The sequence below is a fragment of the Gamsiella multidivaricata genome (assembly GCF_025024155.1).
Source record: "Gamsiella multidivaricata strain RSA 2152 chromosome Unknown BC939scaffold_65, whole genome shotgun sequence".
Taxonomy (NCBI): Eukaryota; Fungi; Mortierellomycota; class Mortierellomycetes; order Mortierellales; family Mortierellaceae; genus Gamsiella; species Gamsiella multidivaricata.
In genome coordinates this window covers 1-17,598 of record NW_026251773.1, presented here as the reverse complement: position 1 = coordinate 17,598, position 17,598 = coordinate 1, and the positions used below count along the sequence as shown (strand labels likewise).

Below are 17,598 nucleotides of genomic sequence, written 5' to 3'. Positions count from 1 at the left end.
GCATGAAGATGACGACAGGAAATCCATGTACTAAACTGAGGTTATGGCACTTGGCGTTCTTTGAACCAGCTAACATCGTCGACATGTCCACACCGGCACCCCCATCTTCTGCCCGGCAGCAGCCTGCAGGCCCCGCCAAGAAGCATGGCAAGAAAAAATCGAGGAATTCTTGGAAAGCCGGCTTCAAAAGCACACCTTCATCACCCTCACAATCCGCAGTGGACACTCGGACGGCTGGCTTAAGCGAGACGAATATGAATACGAATGTCAACCATCCCAATAGTAATACCCTTGTCACCAGTAACAGCAACTTAAAGACGACCATTGCACAATCAAATAGCCTTTCGTCTAAAAACATGGTAGCAAAACCAAGTCAACTGATGGAGAACTCCCAGCACAGCTCAGGGCAGGACCACAAAGAGAACAGAAACCCACATTCGCCACTCAGTAATGAATCTGAGGTGCTTAACAAGAATACAACGAGTTCAACAGGGGCGACGACACCGAAGAAGAATGACTTTTTACAGAGCCTGGATATTCAGCTCATCAAACTTCAGCGGAGCGAAGAGCGTGGACAGCAGAGTCCACCAGCAGGCAACATGGACATCAAGTACAACAGCGTCGCGTCTAATGTGTCCAGTACAGGTGGATCTAGCAAAGTATTTGAACATGAATTATCTCAAATATTAAAGGCGCCAACATCAACCGTCCAACCTCCAGAGAGTTCAAAGGGTATGTAGGGCATTCATGGATTACCTCAGCATGTGCACGAAAAGGAAAGTCGTATATCGGCATCTCGACTCACAGTTGCTTTGCACCCAGTTATGCTTGATGACCTCAAGCTAAAGAACTTGCTTGGATCAATATCACCCTCAAACTACCCAACGGTATCTCTATGGGACTATCTCAAGGAGGAGCTGACGGCCGCGGACTTTGAAACAACTCAGGAACTGAAGAGAGAGCGGGTAGCCAACTTTCTTAGTGTACCTATCGCCTTTGAAAAGGTATGGTGTCTGAATGCCGAGTCGATATGTTCGAAGCATGCACTGGTGACTCCATTTTTACGATCGCTAACGTTCAGTTGGTGTGTTTAGATGCTTGTCTTCGGCTACTTTGTGTGCCTGGATTCGTTTCTCTACACCTTCACTATCCTTCCCGCACGGTTCTTCCTGGCAACAGCTGCACTTTTCCGCTATATCTTTTCACGTACATGGTTCGCCAAAGGAGCTGAAAGGACGTAAGTTGCCGTCTCGTTATCACTCGTTAGGGATGGGTGGTCTGTGGAGGGCAGCAATGAATCACTCCGGGGACACTGACGCGGTTCCTTTTTCTCAGTCGTCTCAAATCGTCACAAAAATGCGACCTCATTAAAGTCACATTAGTTGTCATAGCGTGCACGATACTGCAGTCTGTCGACGCCTCGAGGACGTATCATTTCATACGCGGACAAAATGCGATGAAACTCTACGCTATCTTCAACTGCCTGGAGGTATGTCTTGCCGGGGCGCTGAAATAAGAGGACCATGATCTTCGCATGCGAACACACTCTAAAGAGCTATGTCCTTCATATTGCCTTCATGATAGATCTTTGATCGCCTTTGCTGTTCATTCGGTCAGGATATTCTGGACTCGCTGTTCTCCAAGTCGACGTTGGGCAGCCATCCCCCCAAAGCCAGCTTGACAGCGTCGCGGCATGCACGCCCTATCACATTTGTCATCCTGGCTATTTTCTATATCTGTATGGGCACCTGTATACCTCTTTGCAATAATATGGATTTTCAAGTTCAATTCGCGTGTTTACTCAAACTGATTTACATTGAATCCTTCTGACTATAGTGGCGCATACCATGGTCCTCTTCTTCCAGATGGTCACTTTGAACGTAGCTGTCAACTCTTATTCCAACGCCTTGCTGACGTTACTGATCAGCAACCAGTTTGTTGAGATCAAAGGCAGTGTGTTCAAGAAGTTTGAGAAGGAAAACCTCTTTCAGCTGAGTTGCAGCGGTAAGATGTCTTCTCTGGATGATTTCATTGTACGATGCTGGGCTGCAGGAAACCAACTCACTATTATTATTCTAGATATTGTCGAGCGGTTTCAGCTGTCTGTGTTTGTCGCCATCATCACCATTCGCAATCTCGTGGAACTCTCAGCCTCTCCACCTTCGCCTTTTTCTGTGTATCCTCAGTCATTCGTGCCGCTCTTTTCCTCGATGACAGCTGTTGCGCGCCTACTGACGCCGTGCTTCTTGGTCTTGGGATGCGAGACTCTTGTCGATTGGTTGAAGCATGCATTTATCACAAAGTTCAACCAGATCCGCCCGAGTGTGTACGGTCGATTTGTTGATATTTTGAGCAGAGATCTGGTCTTTGGCAGCCCTGCTCGTCTTGCCGGTCGTAATAACGCAAGTACACTGGATACGAGCCTTATCTGCAAGGAGATTTCATGGCAATTGTGCTAAACATCTGTTCTTTTCTCGTTCACCATTGTAGCAACAACAGATGTTTGTGGATCAGTCGCCCATGGTGTCGCGCCGTATCGGTCTCGCAGCACTGCCGTTGGCTTGCCTTGTTATCTGCGTAACTATACAGACGCTACAAATGGTCCTGTCGAACCATCCTAATGACACTGGACGCACGCTTGTTGTCGTAGCGGAGACTATGCCCGCTGCAGCGGTGTCCTTTGAAAAGATTTCTTTTGAGTGGATCATGCCTCTGGTTGATTTTTCCTCTGGACCGTCCGCAGCATTGTCAGGAGTTGCCGAGATCTTTGTTTCGCTCTTCAGGTTTGCGTCGGCAGTGCTTAGCCAGAGCTCCGTTGTGTTGGGTCATATGGTGGTGACGTGGGCCCATCGAGCCGGTATCTCACAGGAACTCGGCCGTCGAGTGATGGAATATGCGGTCATTGGTTTGGCATGCTTGGCAACGTATGCGTGCCTTGTAGCATTGAAGTTGCTAATTGGGATCAACTTGCTTGGGTTTGCACACCATCGATACTTGACGATGGAGTCACGAGAGGAAGTCGAGCGACAGGCAGACAGGACGATGCGCGAGTCGAATGCGGTACTGGAGGAGAAGGCAGCGAGTGCGGCCGTGTCGGGTATGCTTGATGGTCGAGGAGGGCATGGAGGAGGGGATGCATATGTGCTTGGAGGAGATAAACGAGCGGTACATGGACTGGACACGATCGACCGGTACACGTTGTTCAAGTCGCGCATACCATAGGGCCTTTGTTCCTTCCATTTCCTTAAAATAAACGTGCGAGGCAAGTGTTGTTTGTATGCATGCCAGCTGCTTGGTCACGTACTCGCACAGGACAATGTGCTTGATTGCATTTGCAGAATGGGCGCCAGTGCGCAATGTAGGGCTGTGCACTAAACAAGCAGCATTTCTAGCATAAATATACTGCCGTCCAGGGACAAAGGGTCCTTGGGGGAGCAGACTAGAAGTGCAGAAAACGAAAGAGGGAAGAGAGCGATACAAACGATATAAACTTGCTATAGTCTACTCCACAACGCCCTTTGCTACAGATGCTATCAAGGTTGGGCCATGGTCGAACAAACAAGGTTATCTGCAGAATATCTATATCGAGATTGGAAACGAAGTGCGCAAAGCGATCTTAAACAAGCTCTCATCATACCTTTAAGCATCATCGCACTTCATCGCATCCACCATCCATTCATCAACTCATCCATCAACCCCATCTTCATCATTCAGCTCCATCGCTCCTTTGTTCCACCCTCCCCTCTCTTCACGTCTATTCTTCCCCATCTCTTCTCCTCTCCTTGCATTCTCTCGCATCTGTCGCATCACATTGCAACCTCTCTTTTCTTTTCATCAGCCCTCCCTTTGCTGCTGTCGCCCCTCGCCCTTTCTCTCCCTCCGCCGCGCCCCGCCCCCACCTCTCTCCTCACACGCACCCCTCCTCACCTCACGCCCTTCTTCTTCTTCTTCATCCTCTGCATCTAATCCATCCTCGCTTCCTGCCGTCGTCACCTATTTCTCTCAACCTTCCTTCTTCCCTTCCTGGACAGCCCTTGCGTTTCAGTCTCTTCTCTCACTCTCGCACCCAGCAGGAGAACACGAGCACCGCATTCCCTAGCATCTTCGTACTAGAATCATGGCCCCTTCTCAACCTAATACTAACGGCGATCGCAAGGGTTCAACCGCCTCCACCACATCTAGACCCTCAGATCTAGTTTATGCTGAATCCAGCCCTGGCTCCACAGCCGCGGAGAGGAGGCCTTCTGCAGGTTCTGGATACTTTTCACACCAAAATGGTCGCTCGAACAGCGACCAGGTAAGTATCAACAGCATTGGAAGCAACAACAACGGAAAGGTCAAATCACCCTACAGTCATCAAGACGTGAGTGAGCGTCCATGGGCACATAGCAGCAGGGCGCATCTCGAAGCAGGGTCCCACACACCCTCTGCTGCCCGGCGAAAGAACAAAGACGGTAATGAGTCCAGCGGCCTGCTATCGCTATCGTTCTTTCGATCAAACTCGTCCAGACCACCATCGCCTGACTTGCAGGAACCATTTAACAGCAACAGCCATACGCGAAATACATCCTTCTCTGGCCACAGCAACAACGGCATCAGCAACTATCGATCGGTGGCTGCGTCAGGGTCTGTTGGGTCCTTTGTATCCAATAATGGCAGCATCGTCATCAGCTCAGTCGGCTATAGCAATAATGGTATACCTCACAATGGCGGTGGACTCAACAGCACTACCAGTAATGGCCAGAAACACCCATTGGACTTAGATACGGACAGGCGGCGGTCCAGTGAGTCCTATTCAAGGTCATCATCACCCGATCGTACGTCAGAGCAGCAGCAGTATCAGCAACAACATCAGCTAAACCAACAACAGCAACAGCAGGCTAGTACTGGCAGCCAAAGGCATCTCTTTCCCACGACCCCGCCTATTCACATCCGTTCCCACCAGCGGACAGAGTCGATCAAGAATGTGATGGAGGCTCAGCACAGGAGGACAAAGTCGAGTGATTTTAGCGAGATGTACGGAAAGGCTCGCCCAGCACAGGAACTTGAATTCCAGGCGCCAATCGCGAGCCCTGCCAAGGAGTCAAAGCGGACGCTCTTTAGTCGACTCAAGAAGAAAGCGCTCCATCATCATAGCTCCTCCAGCTCACAACAGCAGCAACAACAACAGCAACAACAACAGCAGCAGCAGCAACAACAACAGCAGCATTACTTCCAGCAGACTCATAATGAAAGTAAGTATTATGATTTTTTTTTTCGGGATCTTCTGGTCTTTATTCAAAAGGCCTGAATCCATTGCGCATTAACGCCGTTGTTGGATAACTGTCCGGCATGCAGAATCGCGCAAATTATCAAGAGACGACTCGTTTCCGCCACCACTCACGTCCGCCTTGCATGCATTTTCTATGGCGCTTATTTCAGACCAAGACACCAGTTCACATTACGGCGGATTTGAAAAGCGATACGCCTTTGACGGAGGCGACCCCACCCAGAGGTCGAAGAAAGGATCGAAAAGAGATATCTCAGGCGTATGTATTTTCAAAGGCTTCACAGCCTATAAGGCATTTCCTGCTTTTTGCAAGCTACTATAACTATTAAATAGCACACTTCATACTCAATTTCACTACTTTTCGCCCTTTTTCTTGACCACTCTCTAGCAGGACGCCATCTTCCAGGGGTTTGTCGGTAAGAACAAAGCAGCACTTATTCTCCAATGCATTCTTTTTATATGAACGTGAAAGCTTATGACGATTTTATTTCTGTCTGTTACTGTGATGGTGTCCTCCGTAAGTAGTCGATCTCAACGATATGTCAGGCATAAAGGGAGACTCCAAATACAACCATTTATTACCACTTTCGCCAGCAGTGGGCGCAGAGACTTGGCTTGCGCCTGAGAGCTGGGGAGTCCAGCCGCCCACGATCCCCGTAGCAGGAATTCCGCGCTCGCTTTCCTTGGCATCAGAGGATCCCACAATGGAAGATCTGGATGAGAGCGACTATGAGAATTGGGATTATGGCAAGAAAAAGCTGTCAGTTATCAGAATTTTCAGACCTGATACGACCTACACAACAGTAAACTGCGTCTTCAACATCACCGCAAGTGAACTGAGCACCATATTGGGCAAGAAGATCTTCAAGCCGGACACGTCAAAATACCACCTTTACATACAACGGAACAAAATCAGTAAGCTCGAGAATACGTTTGGAGTGCTTTTGTTTCTGGTATTTTATTGCCACAATTGGGATCAGCCTAACGCATAGTATATAAACGATATCGCGGTCAATTTAGTTCGTCCTTTGAGTTCTCATGAAAGACCCCTCAATATTCTTCGGAAACTGTTGCTGCAATTTGGCTACACGGATCAGGATAAGCTGGAGGAATTGTCCGGCAAGGATAACAGCTTCATTTGTCGGTTCACTTTTGCAGAGAACGGCGCACCACTGACCACTGTGAGTATCTAAAGTGACATGGTATTGGTTGCGGCGCTTGGACCTGTGGTATGAAATTCTAACATCTATCTGTTTCCATTTCTCCATGTTACTCTCAGGAGGCGGACTTTCCTGACAGCACCAACTACGCAGATGTGAACTTGGAGCGGAAATGCTTGCCGACGATCCCCATCTTTTTGTACTCGAGAGCAAAGGACATCGTACGACTGAACATCTCTCACAACCAAAGGATGGATTTACCACTAGATTTCGTCCAAAACTGTAGTGTCCTACGCGAGCTCCGCATGGCGTACAACGATTTGGACAGAGTCCCAAGCAATGTTCGATCGATCACCTATCTTCAGGTACTGGATCTTCGGGGAAACAGGATTAAGACTTTGGAAAAGGCACGGTTGGAGGAGGCGCGACAGCTCGTGACCATCTTTTTGCAAAACAATCGCCTGGACTCGATACCAGCCTATTTTCAATCGTTCGAATACCTTCGAATCCTGAGTCTCTCTAGCAATAATTTCTCAGCAGTGCCAGCTGTCCTCTTTCAAATCTTGACACTGGAGGAGCTCGATATGAGTTTCAACAACCTCACAGAAATACCGGGGGAGATTGGACGCCTTTCACGGCTCCGGATTTTGTTGCTCTTTGGAAATCGGATTGGGCCGCAGCTGCCAAAGACTCTTTCGGATCTGACACGGCTCAGGAAACTGGATATTCGACAGAACGAGATCTTGAATTTGGATGCATTGAATGACCTTCCATCTCTGCAGGAACTCCTCGTCGACTACAACGCCAACGTCGTTTTCAACAATTCTTTCAAAGCTCTCGTCAAGGCATCGTTTCTGAAATGCAACATGACGAACGCCAGCATTCGCGGCACAGGAGACACCTTGACGTTCCTGGACATGTCTTCCAACAGGCTGTCGAATCTGGCATCGACGTTTTTCGAACATCTGCGAAGCCTTGAAATTCTCAAGCTGGATAACAACAGCATCAGCTCAATACCCTTAACCATTGGATCTCTGAAGCGACTAAAGACACTCTCGATCTCAAACAACTTGCTCTCGAGTTTGCCCGAGGAGATTGGTCAGCTGGAATCTCTAGCGGAACTGGATCTACATAGCAACAGCCTCGGCGAGTTGCCTGTTGCGATCTGGAAATGTTCGCTCACCATGCTAAATGCATCGTCCAATCTTTTGGAGACATTCCCGGACCCTCCAAAATTCCTCGCTCTCCCAACTATGAATGCTGGAGCTCTCTCCGCTTCGTCCTCCACTGTTACTCTAATAGACATGGATAGCGCGTTCGCATCGTCATCCTCGACCATAGCTACCGCGACGCCTTCGACAGTTATGACAGCAATGCCTTCACCATCATCCTCGCGATCAAAGCCCTTGCCGGCACCACCTGTGCCACTTGTGAGCACGCCCTCTGGAAGGGCACCTTATGCGCCGCCGCTAGCGTCTTCTTTGATCACTCTTTGCCTTGGTGACAATCGACTTCCGGACGAAGTACTTTATCCGCTCTCGCAGTTCATAAATCTTCAGATTCTGAACCTTAGTCACAATTACATTGCGGAAATTCCTCGAGGCAAGATTCCCAACCCTGGCCAGATCTTGGAATTGCATTTGAGCGGCAACCAGTTGACTAGTTTGCCTGCCGAAGACATTGAGCGACTTCGAAACCTACGGGTCTTGCATGTGAACGGCAACAAGCTGACAACACTTCCTGCGGAACTGGGCAAGATCAACAGACTTGGGGTGCTGGATGTTGGCTGCAACATGCTGAAGTATAACATTTCCAACTGGCCATATGATTGGAACTGGTAAGTTGTTTATACTTGCGTAGTGGATAATGCGACTAAATTTGCTATATTACTCAAAGCTTATTGACATTACCATTTATTCGATCTACTTATAGGAACTGGAATCTGGAACTCAAGTACCTCAACATGTCTGGCAACAAACGACTGCAGATCAAGCGCCAGAATACAGAGAACGTACCGACTGCAGCATCAAAGCGCGGCAACCTTTCAGAGTTTGGAAATCTCACCCACCTGCGCATTCTGGGGCTCATGGACGTGACCATAACCGACAACGTTCCGGAAAACTCTGTTGACAGACGTGTCAGAACATCGATGTCGACTCTGCACAATATGTCCTATGGCATGGCAGACACTCTGGGCGAATCGGACAATTTATGCATCTGGGACCTGGTCCATCCAAAATTCCAGACAAAGGAAGACGAGAGTTTGTTCGGACTTTTTGACGGACGAAATGATCAGTACCGGTCAAGCTCCAATATGATCAATCACCTCAAGGATCGGTTTGGATCTTGTCTAAAGATCGAGCTCGAAAAGCTGGGGGATACCGATACTACTGCAAGTGCCCTGCGGAGGACATTTTTGGGTCTCGACCGCGAACTCTGGCATTTGGGGCAGGACAACGATGGCAAAGGCGGGGCATCGGCATTGGTAGCTTACATCAAGGGCGTGACGCTCTATAGTGCCAACGTCGGAGATGCCATCGCGATTTTGGTCAAGAAATCGGACACGTACCAGGTCATCTCTGAGAAGCACATCCCATGGAACCCCACCGAAGCATCGAGAATCAAGAGTTCGGGCGGTTTTGTGGGCGCGACAGGTCTTTTGAATGATGAGCTCGACATTTCACGATCTTTTGGGCAGTATCACTTAGTTCCTGTTGTCAACTCAAATCCGTACATTGAGACGACGACATTGTCTGAAGACGATGACTTCCTTATCATGGCGTCAAGTGCTTTCTGGGATGTGATGTCGTATGCAACGGCGGTCGATATCGCCAAAGCAGCCAAGAGGGATTATGGCGACTTGATGTATGCCTCGCAAAAATTGAGAGACATTGCGATCTCGTACGGCGCCAAGGATCATATGGTTGTCATGCTGATCGGAGTTGGAGATCTGTTCCAGAAGAAGGAGCCCTCAGACGTCTATGAGTATCATCAGCAGAACTACAAAAGACCCAAGGCACCTGAAGGACCTATCAATACTGTAAGTTCGGGCCTTTACTGAATGCTTGTTTCTGAAGCGCATATTCTGTTTTCTTGTAACATATTCTCACTCCACTTTCTCATTCATTTTCATCATCTCAGCTCAAATACCTGAAACCTGAGATTGAACCTCCTCAAGGCGATGTGGCGATGATATTCACAGATATCAAAAACTCGACCAAGCTGTGGGAGAGCATCCCTGGTGCCATGGCCATTGCGATCAAGGAACACTTCAACGTCATGAGACGACAGCTTCTGTCTATCGGAGGTTATGAGGTCAAGAAGGAAGGAGATGCGTTGATGGCTTCATTCTCGAGCGTTCCTGCCGCCATGCTCTGGTGCTTCAGAGTACAGGAGCTTTTGGTCGAAGCGGATTGGCCTCAGGATATCCTTAATTCCACCGAGTGCAGAGCTATCTTTGATGACTCTGCTCCTGAACAATGCGTGTACCGTGGTCTCTCTGTTCGGATGGGTATCCATTGGGGTCGGCCTGTCAGTGACAGGGATGCGGTGACGCGACGAATGGATTACTATGGTCCAATGGTCAACCGTGCGGCTCGTATCTGCGACAGTGCCGACGGAGGTGAGATCTGTGTCAGCAGCGATGTGATCAACGTACTGCAGCACTTTCTCATGGATCCAGAGATAGAGTATTCGCACTCACCGCAAGCGGAACATGTGCGCGATCTGAAGAGGATGGGCTTTGGAGTGATCGATCTTGGCGAGAAGAAGCTGAAGGGATTGGAAACGCCGGAGAACTTGCATTTGATCTACTCGCGTGCGTTGGCTGGTCGCCTCGCGATCAACCCTTCCAAGGCTATGTCTGGCACTTCTGTTCTGGAAACGGTAAGCTACCAGGGCTTTCATACATGTTCGGACACATCTATTTCCTACCGACTTAAAGGCATGTACTAACTTTTTTTTTTGGCTCATTAGCAACTTGTCGAGAGTAAAATGGATTTGGACCCATCATCTGTTCGAGCCTTGCAGATGATATGTTTGCGTCTGGAGAGACTTGCTTCGGGTACAACAGCGCAACAAGGTCGTGCTACGGATCAGACTCTTACACTGCTATCGTTGCCAATCAAGGACAATGCGGACCAGGCGGATCTCTTACGGATTGCTGAGAACTACATTACTCGGATTGAGAACTGCTTCTCGCAGCTGTATATGGCCAAGGCGGGGTACTTTGTGGATGTGTTCGAGTCGTTAGGAAGGGCTGTTGATACGGACCCGTCGTACATTCTGCGTGCTCTACAGATGTATGTCGGCATTATGGGCGGGCTGGACTCGCCCAACCTTTTGTAGAAATAATAATAATCGGCGTTCATCATGTTTTGTAACGTCTTTTATTCTTCATCTAGTGAGCTCATTACTGTTACTTATGTCCCCTCTGCCTCATCTTTAATAATAATACTATTTTTTTTTTTCTGTCAAGACGTCTTCTAAGGTTTTGGCGTTCAACTTAAACGCGTTTTGTGTTTGGTGATTTGATTCTTTGGCTGCGATGCCTCGTACCTGATGTACCCATCCTTCATCTAAACCGCTATAAATGAAGGATAACCCACTCAGCGATGACCCCATAGTCCTCTTGAACCCATAGTACGGGCAGAGACGCGTACATCTCTCTTCCAGTTTTCATTTCACATGCCGGGTTTTTTTTTGCGTGTAAAGCTGTAGACTGAAGAACGTGAGCTACCCCCTCGCTCATGAACAAAGACTACCCCTCCTTATTTCTCCCAGTTATTGTTGCTGTCTACATCACCCTTTCACAGGGACCACTTGCTTTCTTCTCCCCTCTTTTTCCCTCTCTAGATCTTTGTTGCCAGCAGCTCTAGGCTTCTCAGATAGCAGGGACAATCAAACTGAGGGCAGGTCGTCAACTCTCAAGCCCCAAAATGCGCGTCTTGTGTGTCCAAGAAAGACATCTTTGAGCAATTTTTTAAAAAAAACTAGTCGGCACTATCGTTTCCTTCCTGCACAAAAGCGCCATTTTCCTCGCAACATATTCTCTTCATGTTTCGCCGTAGTATTTGTTTCTCCCTTCATATCGCTGTCTTTTTGGCTTCAATTTTGCTTGTTCGTATAACCGATATCGCAGCCCAGAATAACCCACATAGCGCTCGACACGAAAACCTGCTCTCCAGACCCCACAGAAACAATGTGGTACCTTGCCTTCGGCAGCAATATGGATCATAAGGTCGTCACAGGCAGTCGCAAAATCCATCCGCTCGACTTCATCTCGGTGATTATAGAGACGATTGAATATGCAGTAGAAAGGATTGAAGGCCAGGAGCTACCCCATGCCATGGATGTAGCGCGATCGTCACCTTGTAATCCCATTAGAATAATAACACTGTAATAATAATAACAAAAAACTATGAAAGATGCAACAGTTTATTAACACTTAATGATGAGGAGCTAGCGATGTAGTTGTTACTTTCTGGCACCTTTCCGTGCTTTGCTGAGTGCATGCTTCTTATTCTTCTGGGTATTTTTGGTGCCCTTGCCAGTATCGCCATCATCCAGCATGTCCTCGAATCCTTTACTCCAGCCGTCTCCTAGCTTCCATGTCACGGCAGGTTTCTTTAAAGATCCGGGCGTTGCCTTTGCAGATTCGTTTTTGCTCTTGGGCTTTGTAGATGCTGGTGCTGCTTTCACGGCGCCAGTCTTTTTGGCCACTGGTTTTTGTGCTGGTTTGCCAAGGGTCGCCGAGATCTGTTTCTGGACGTCCTTGGGAGCTCCCTTCGTTGCCTTATCCGGGCCAGCTGAATGCTTTGGTGCCTCTGTCTTCTTTGCTGGCGTGTGTGCTGGTACCACTCCAGTTTTGATCTTTTTGGCTGGTTTCGTGGTCGTGGACGATGTTGAGGCGGTAGCTGATTCAGATTTCCGTTTCCGGCTTCCCAATTGGGCATGAATATCCTTCAGTTCCTGAGGTAAGTCATCCATGCTGTCATCTCCAGAGTCGTCCGCGGCTCCATCTCTCTGTGCGTCCTCTTCTTCTTCCTCTTCTTCTGTCTCCCATTCGCCTTCTGAACTATCGTGATCACCCTCCGATTCACCCTCCGGTTCTTCCTCCAGCTCTTCCTCATCCTCCTCTTCCTCTACAGCAAGATCTATCTTTCCGTGATTCATCTTGGCAGATCCGAAAAGTGACTTCATGAAACTGGTCAGCTCGTTCTTGAGTTCGGGCTGTTAAAATTCGAAACACGAAGCGAATGCGATGTTAATAAGTTCCGCGCCGCGAATGGCCCAGGCGATGGATATAGAGAGCTGTAGTAAAGTCTTACCTCCACATCCGTTTCCAGCTTTGACGACTTTTTCGACTTCTGCTTGATTTGTTTCTGGTTATCGTCGACTTCTTCGATCTCTGAATCCGAGTCGATGCCCTGCAAGAGCTCCAGGTCCTGCTTTGAGCCTCCCATAGCAATAATTTCTTGCATAAGTAGATCATCATGGCCCAAGCCCTTCTTTCCTTTATCCTGCCCGGCAGCCTACAATTGAGGGGTTGCTCTTGAGTGTCAAACATAGTCTTGATATTAAACTAATGTCATTTGAGACGAACCGGCCGGATCGATTATATCTATACCTTCTTAACTTTGGCGCTAGCCTTCGCTGATAGTTTTGACGACATGGTGTTGTATATGTTGACGCTGTGAATGGAGAAAGCTGCCTTGTCCATGGCAAAAAAAAAAAAAGAAAAGAAAACAGCGTAACAAATCAAGTCACTGACAAGCGCCACCAACTTTAAAAGAGCCCTGTGGCAGCCTCCCTTTCCATCCCCACATCACGCATCACTCGAGGCATGAAGTTCATGACCTGGAACGTCAACGGGATCCGCGCCCTAATCCAGTACCATCCCTACTGCGATGACTTGCACAAGAACTATAGGGTAAAGCGCGTTTTTTTCTGGAATCAACACTATTGTATAACGTATCTACATAGTTGCGTGGCTGACCGGATATCGTTCTGCCTTGCATTGTTCTCATACGCCATAGGAGATTCTCGACTATCTCGATGCCGATGTGATATGTTTGCAGGAAACAAAGATTACACGTTCTAAACTCGATACAGATCTGGCGTTGGTCCCTGGCTACGAATCCTACTGGTCCTTTCATCGAACAAAGTCGGGCTACTCGGGAGTCGCCATTTACATCAAGGACCACATCAAACTGTTGGCGGTAGAAGAAGGCATATCAGGAGTACTCTCAGGGAACATTGCCTTACCGGAAGCATTATCTACATCTCAAAAAAATGGCTCCTTGCTGAACAGACCATTGCCAGATAGTGCATTGGACGACAACGGCTCGGCAAAGAAAAGAGTCGGAGGATACCCATCATTAGAGGGAGACAGCACAATTGCACTCACCAGGTTCCAGGAGCTGGACAATGAAGGTCGCGGTCTCATCCTCGACTTTGGGTTCTTTGTCCTGTTCAATCTCTACTGTCCGAACGAAACGGACGAAACGCGACTACCATTCAAAATGGATTATTATCATCTGCTGGAGGCGCGTGTGCAGGAGTTGATCAAAGAAGGACGAGAGGTCATCGTAATGGGCGATATGAATGTCGTGCCAACGGAACTGGATCATTGCGACCCGGCAAAGTGGAGGAAGGAGGCAGGAGAGGACGATTTCACAAACACGCCACCCAGACGATGGTTCAACAGCTTCCTGGCGCCGAACGGACCCATGACAGATCTGTTTCGTGTGTTCCACAAGGATGAGCCAGGCGCGTTCACATGCTGGAACACTAAGATCAACGCAAGGTAGCACAGACGGAATTCATCCATATCCCAAGTCTTTATCGAGCCAGAGAGGTTTAATTGCGTGAGGTTGCATGTAGCTGACTAACAGTGTCTTGTCCTACTAGGCCCTCGAATTACGGGACGCGCTTGGACTACATTCTTGTTACGGACGGATTATTACCATGGTTCAAGTCATGCGACCGAAAGCCCCACGTTGTTGGTTCGGATCATTGTCCAGTTGTGGCGGAAATGTTTACGGAACTCGCTATGGAAAAACCTTGGGAGGAACAGGAGCAGTATTGGCAAAAGACGCAAAGGCTGCAAGACGTTTTGGACTCATTCGGAGGCACGACCGGCCATGCCCTTGCAGCAAGGTTCTTTGACGAGTTTTCAGGAAAGCAGCAAAAGTTATCTGCGTTTTTCAAGAAACCTTCTCAGATACCTGCCAGCTCACCGGTATCGATGATTGCAACAACGAGTCAATCAATGCCTTCGTCGCCATCACAGGCAGCAGCCGATATTAAACGACCGCTTTCACTTGACTACATGGGCGATCCAGCACCAAGGAAGAAGATATTTTTCAACTCTGAGAGTAGTTCGGCATTATCAAAGACGTCGTCTACCTCGACCATAGCTATGACATCGACAGCAAATAGCTTGAGCGACTCGTCTAAAAATATACCCAGGAGTGCCAGCAAAGCACCGACAAAAGTAGGCACTGGACGCTCAATCCAAGATAAACCGACATTGAAAAAATCCATCAACTCGAAACCATCTGGGCAGCAGTCGGTACTCTCGTTCTTTTCAAGTTCGTCTAAAAAATCGAACGATGTACCAGCAACAAGCAAATCCGTTGCTAGAGATACAGAAACTGATAGTCAGTCGCTGAACCAGGACACCACGACCGGCTCTCAGTCACCGTCAAACGTCTCATCAACGCTATCACAACCGCAGGAGTCGTCGCAGGATATGTCGCTTTTATCTTTGGATTCTACTGCTGGATCCTCGTCGACATTCTCGCCAAACGACTTTGCAGACTGGATCCCAGGATCGCAGGATGTGATGCCATTCTCAACAAACGGAGAGTCAACAACATCAAAGTGGCAGAGTTTATTCCAGCCAAAGGCAGTTCCAAAATGTCGATTTCATGGCGTTCCTTGTACAGAACACACGGTCAGCAAGAAAGGACCAAACAAAGGCCGGCGGTTCTTTTCGTGTTCCATGTAAGTCACCTCGACCTAGAGTTGTGTTACGGTGAGGTTGTTCCGAAACTGATCTTTTTCGATTTTTCTATTCTTTACACGATCTTTGCATACTTTTAAGGCCCGTTGGTCCAGAAGGCGATGCGATCGGACAGAAGCCAGAATACCGTTGTAATTATTTTGAATGGCTCAATTCTGAGCGGAAGAAGTAGCAGCACGCATGGCAAATAAACATCTAAAGCGCCTGCTTCGTTTTCCGCAAGCTGTGAAACTCTGCCAAATTTATTCTGTCCGACGTTGGCATACGAAGAGATAGATATCTTCGCTCTGATAGTTGGTATCCTGCTCCTCTGGCTTGATGTCCCGGAAACGAAAGGACTTGCCGAGCAAGGCAAAGAATTCCATCTCCTCAGAGAAATTACGCTTTTCGAACGCAACAACCAGCTTTGTACTGCTTCCGGGCTGGATGATAGTGTTGATGGTGCTGATGAGCGGTCCGTACAATTTAGGAACCCAGATGCAATCACTGAGAATGACCAAATCCCAATTAATATCTGCTAGGTCAGTGTGCGTTCTTACAGATGTCATTCTTTCGGTTGACGACGACACTTCAGTCGCTCCTGTTGCCTGCGATGCTGATGATCCATCTGCTGCCGGTGTATTGGTGGCGTCCGCATTGATCCCACTGATGGCCTCCCAGTCCAAGACTTGGGTATCGATATGAATTCCAGGGGAGGCATTCTTCGCAACGTTCCGCTGTAGCAAAGGCACAACATTGTCTTTGTCTGTTAGCACGACCTTGGCCTTTAGTCCCTTTGCGCTTAGCATCCTTGCGACTGCCAGACCGACGATCCCCGTTCCTGATCCAAGCTCGAGGACATTGATAATGCGAGACTCTGCCGGCGTTGTTGTGGAAGTGAAAGAAGTAAGGTCCAGGCGCTCAAAATATTTGGCAAGCACAATCGCTGCATCCCAGATTGTTGATCCAACGCCTCCTCGCCTGAAATACGTGAGTAGAGCAACGGAGCAAGAGGTTATTAACAAACGAGCGTTTATATGATTCTTCTCCAGCGATACACATGGCTTACAATAGTCCAGAGGGGTCTTCGTCGATCTCCAAAGGCGTGATAGAAGTGTCGTTGAACTCGTATTCACGCGAGGCGAGCGTGATGTTGTGCATTGGTGCTGGGGGATGATTGGGTTGATCAACGGTTGATTAGAACTCTTTGCGCGTTGGCCACCAAAAAAAAAGACGACGACGCACAAAGCGAACTCCGCTCCGCAGACAGCGACGTACGCGTCCAATGGACAATAGACTCTCACCACTGAGTGTGCCTCCTCCATCACCTTTCCCCATCTCCACTCCCATACACACTGAGGACCCACACCAACTATGGCTCAACCACTCGCCCCCTCTGTCGCACCAGAGTTCGTCTACAAGCTAGTCTCGCCTGCAGCGTCCTTCGACCCCTCAGATAAGGTGCTACCGCTCTCTGCGCTGGACAAGGCCGATGGCTTCTACCACCTCTCGACGTCGGCACAGGTCCCAGGCACTGCCAACAGATTCTTTCCCCGGAGCAAGTTCAGCGACCTGCTGATCCTCAAGATCCGCTTCGCAGGAATTGCACCCCAGGTCAAGTGGGAGGCTGCGCGAGGAGAGCACCCGCCAGATGCCAGCAGGATCTTCCCACATGTATATGGCGACCTGGAGCAGGAGCACATTATCGGCACCATCCTCCTCGACTGGGACGAGCAGGCCGGGGCCTGGGACTTTTCGACTGGGTGGGAGGAGCGTGTCCAATGAGATAGGGTTGTGCTTTTGATGGTCCAATGAAGAGGAATAAAGAGCACCGGCAGCGTTCCTTCTTCAGTCGCGCCAATGAATGAACTCTAGACCCTTCTGCCTCGCCTCTTTATTAAGGTTTCGATCAATGTGCCGTTTTTCTCAACGGCATCTCTCTCCTTGCCATCGCTTTTTCTTTGCCATCGCTTTTTCTTCTCCTTCTTCATTCTCATCCCTCCCATTCCTCTTCAGCCATGATCGCCCAGATCCTCGCCAACTTCGTTCCACGACCACTCATCCCGCGCGTAGAAACCAACGAGGGCCTGCGTCAGTTGCAGATCACCACCCTGGGCTTTGCAATCCTCTATGGCCTGCTGCATCTCTCCCTCTTCATGGAC

General features: G+C 48.8%; 7 protein-coding genes across 7 annotated transcripts; 5 read left to right on the top strand and 2 right to left on the bottom strand.

Moving 5' to 3' along the window:
* The first annotated feature begins 4 nt into the window (after window positions 1-4).
* Window positions 5-3,299, top strand: BC939DRAFT_461038 (eukaryotic membrane protein family-domain-containing protein). Its single transcript, XM_051556962.1, has 8 exons — window positions 5-732; window positions 823-1,004; window positions 1,095-1,237; window positions 1,336-1,489; window positions 1,585-1,738; window positions 1,837-2,004; window positions 2,080-2,402; window positions 2,491-3,299. The coding sequence occupies exons 1-8, from the start codon at window positions 9-11 to the stop codon at window positions 3,220-3,222; spliced, it is 2,580 nt and encodes an 859-aa protein (XP_051408976.1). The 5' UTR covers window positions 5-8; the 3' UTR covers window positions 3,223-3,299.
* A 581-nt stretch (window positions 3,300-3,880) lies between these two features.
* On the top strand, window positions 3,881-5,330 carry BC939DRAFT_271009 (uncharacterized protein). The gene has a single exon (XM_051551130.1). The coding sequence runs from the start codon at window positions 4,118-4,120 to the stop codon at window positions 5,288-5,290; it is 1,173 nt and encodes a 390-aa protein (XP_051408975.1). The 5' UTR covers window positions 3,881-4,117; the 3' UTR covers window positions 5,291-5,330.
* Window positions 5,331-5,685: 355 nt separating this feature from the next.
* BC939DRAFT_270972 (uncharacterized protein) lies at window positions 5,686-10,907 on the top strand. The gene is made up of 6 exons (XM_051551129.1): window positions 5,686-6,184; window positions 6,290-6,450; window positions 6,549-8,266; window positions 8,362-9,469; window positions 9,571-10,314; window positions 10,405-10,907. The coding sequence occupies exons 1-6, from the start codon at window positions 5,809-5,811 to the stop codon at window positions 10,774-10,776; spliced, it is 4,479 nt and encodes a 1,492-aa protein (XP_051408974.1). The 5' UTR covers window positions 5,686-5,808; the 3' UTR covers window positions 10,777-10,907.
* Window positions 10,908-11,892: 985 nt separating this feature from the next.
* On the bottom strand, window positions 11,893-13,187 carry BC939DRAFT_461031 (uncharacterized protein). The gene is made up of 3 exons (XM_051556961.1): window positions 13,058-13,187; window positions 12,759-12,962; window positions 11,893-12,660 (listed from the first exon to the last, which is right to left on the bottom strand). Exons 1-3 carry the CDS (start codon window positions 13,148-13,150, stop codon window positions 11,905-11,907), a joined length of 1,053 nt encoding a protein of 350 aa, XP_051408973.1. The 5' UTR covers window positions 13,151-13,187; the 3' UTR covers window positions 11,893-11,904.
* An 86-nt stretch (window positions 13,188-13,273) lies between these two features.
* On the top strand, window positions 13,274-15,629 carry BC939DRAFT_506005 (Endonuclease/exonuclease/phosphatase; the record flags this gene model as incomplete). The annotated part of the gene is made up of 4 exons (XM_051560739.1): window positions 13,274-13,360; window positions 13,467-14,236; window positions 14,341-15,438; window positions 15,539-15,629. 4 exons carry the CDS (start codon window positions 13,274-13,276, stop codon window positions 15,627-15,629), a joined length of 2,046 nt encoding a protein of 681 aa, XP_051408972.1.
* Window positions 15,630-15,699: 70 nt separating this feature from the next.
* On the bottom strand, window positions 15,700-16,597 carry BC939DRAFT_506004 (putative methyltransferase-domain-containing protein; the record flags this gene model as incomplete). The annotated part of the gene is made up of 2 exons (XM_051560738.1): window positions 15,700-16,417; window positions 16,506-16,597. 2 exons carry the CDS (start codon window positions 16,595-16,597, stop codon window positions 15,700-15,702), a joined length of 810 nt encoding a protein of 269 aa, XP_051408971.1.
* A 213-nt stretch (window positions 16,598-16,810) lies between these two features.
* Window positions 16,811-17,221, top strand: BC939DRAFT_479851 (uncharacterized protein; the record flags this gene model as incomplete). The annotated part of the gene is made up of 1 exon (XM_051558880.1): window positions 16,811-17,221. One exon carries the CDS (start codon window positions 16,811-16,813, stop codon window positions 17,219-17,221), a length of 411 nt encoding a protein of 136 aa, XP_051408970.1.
* Window positions 17,222-17,598: the final 377 nt, after the last annotated feature.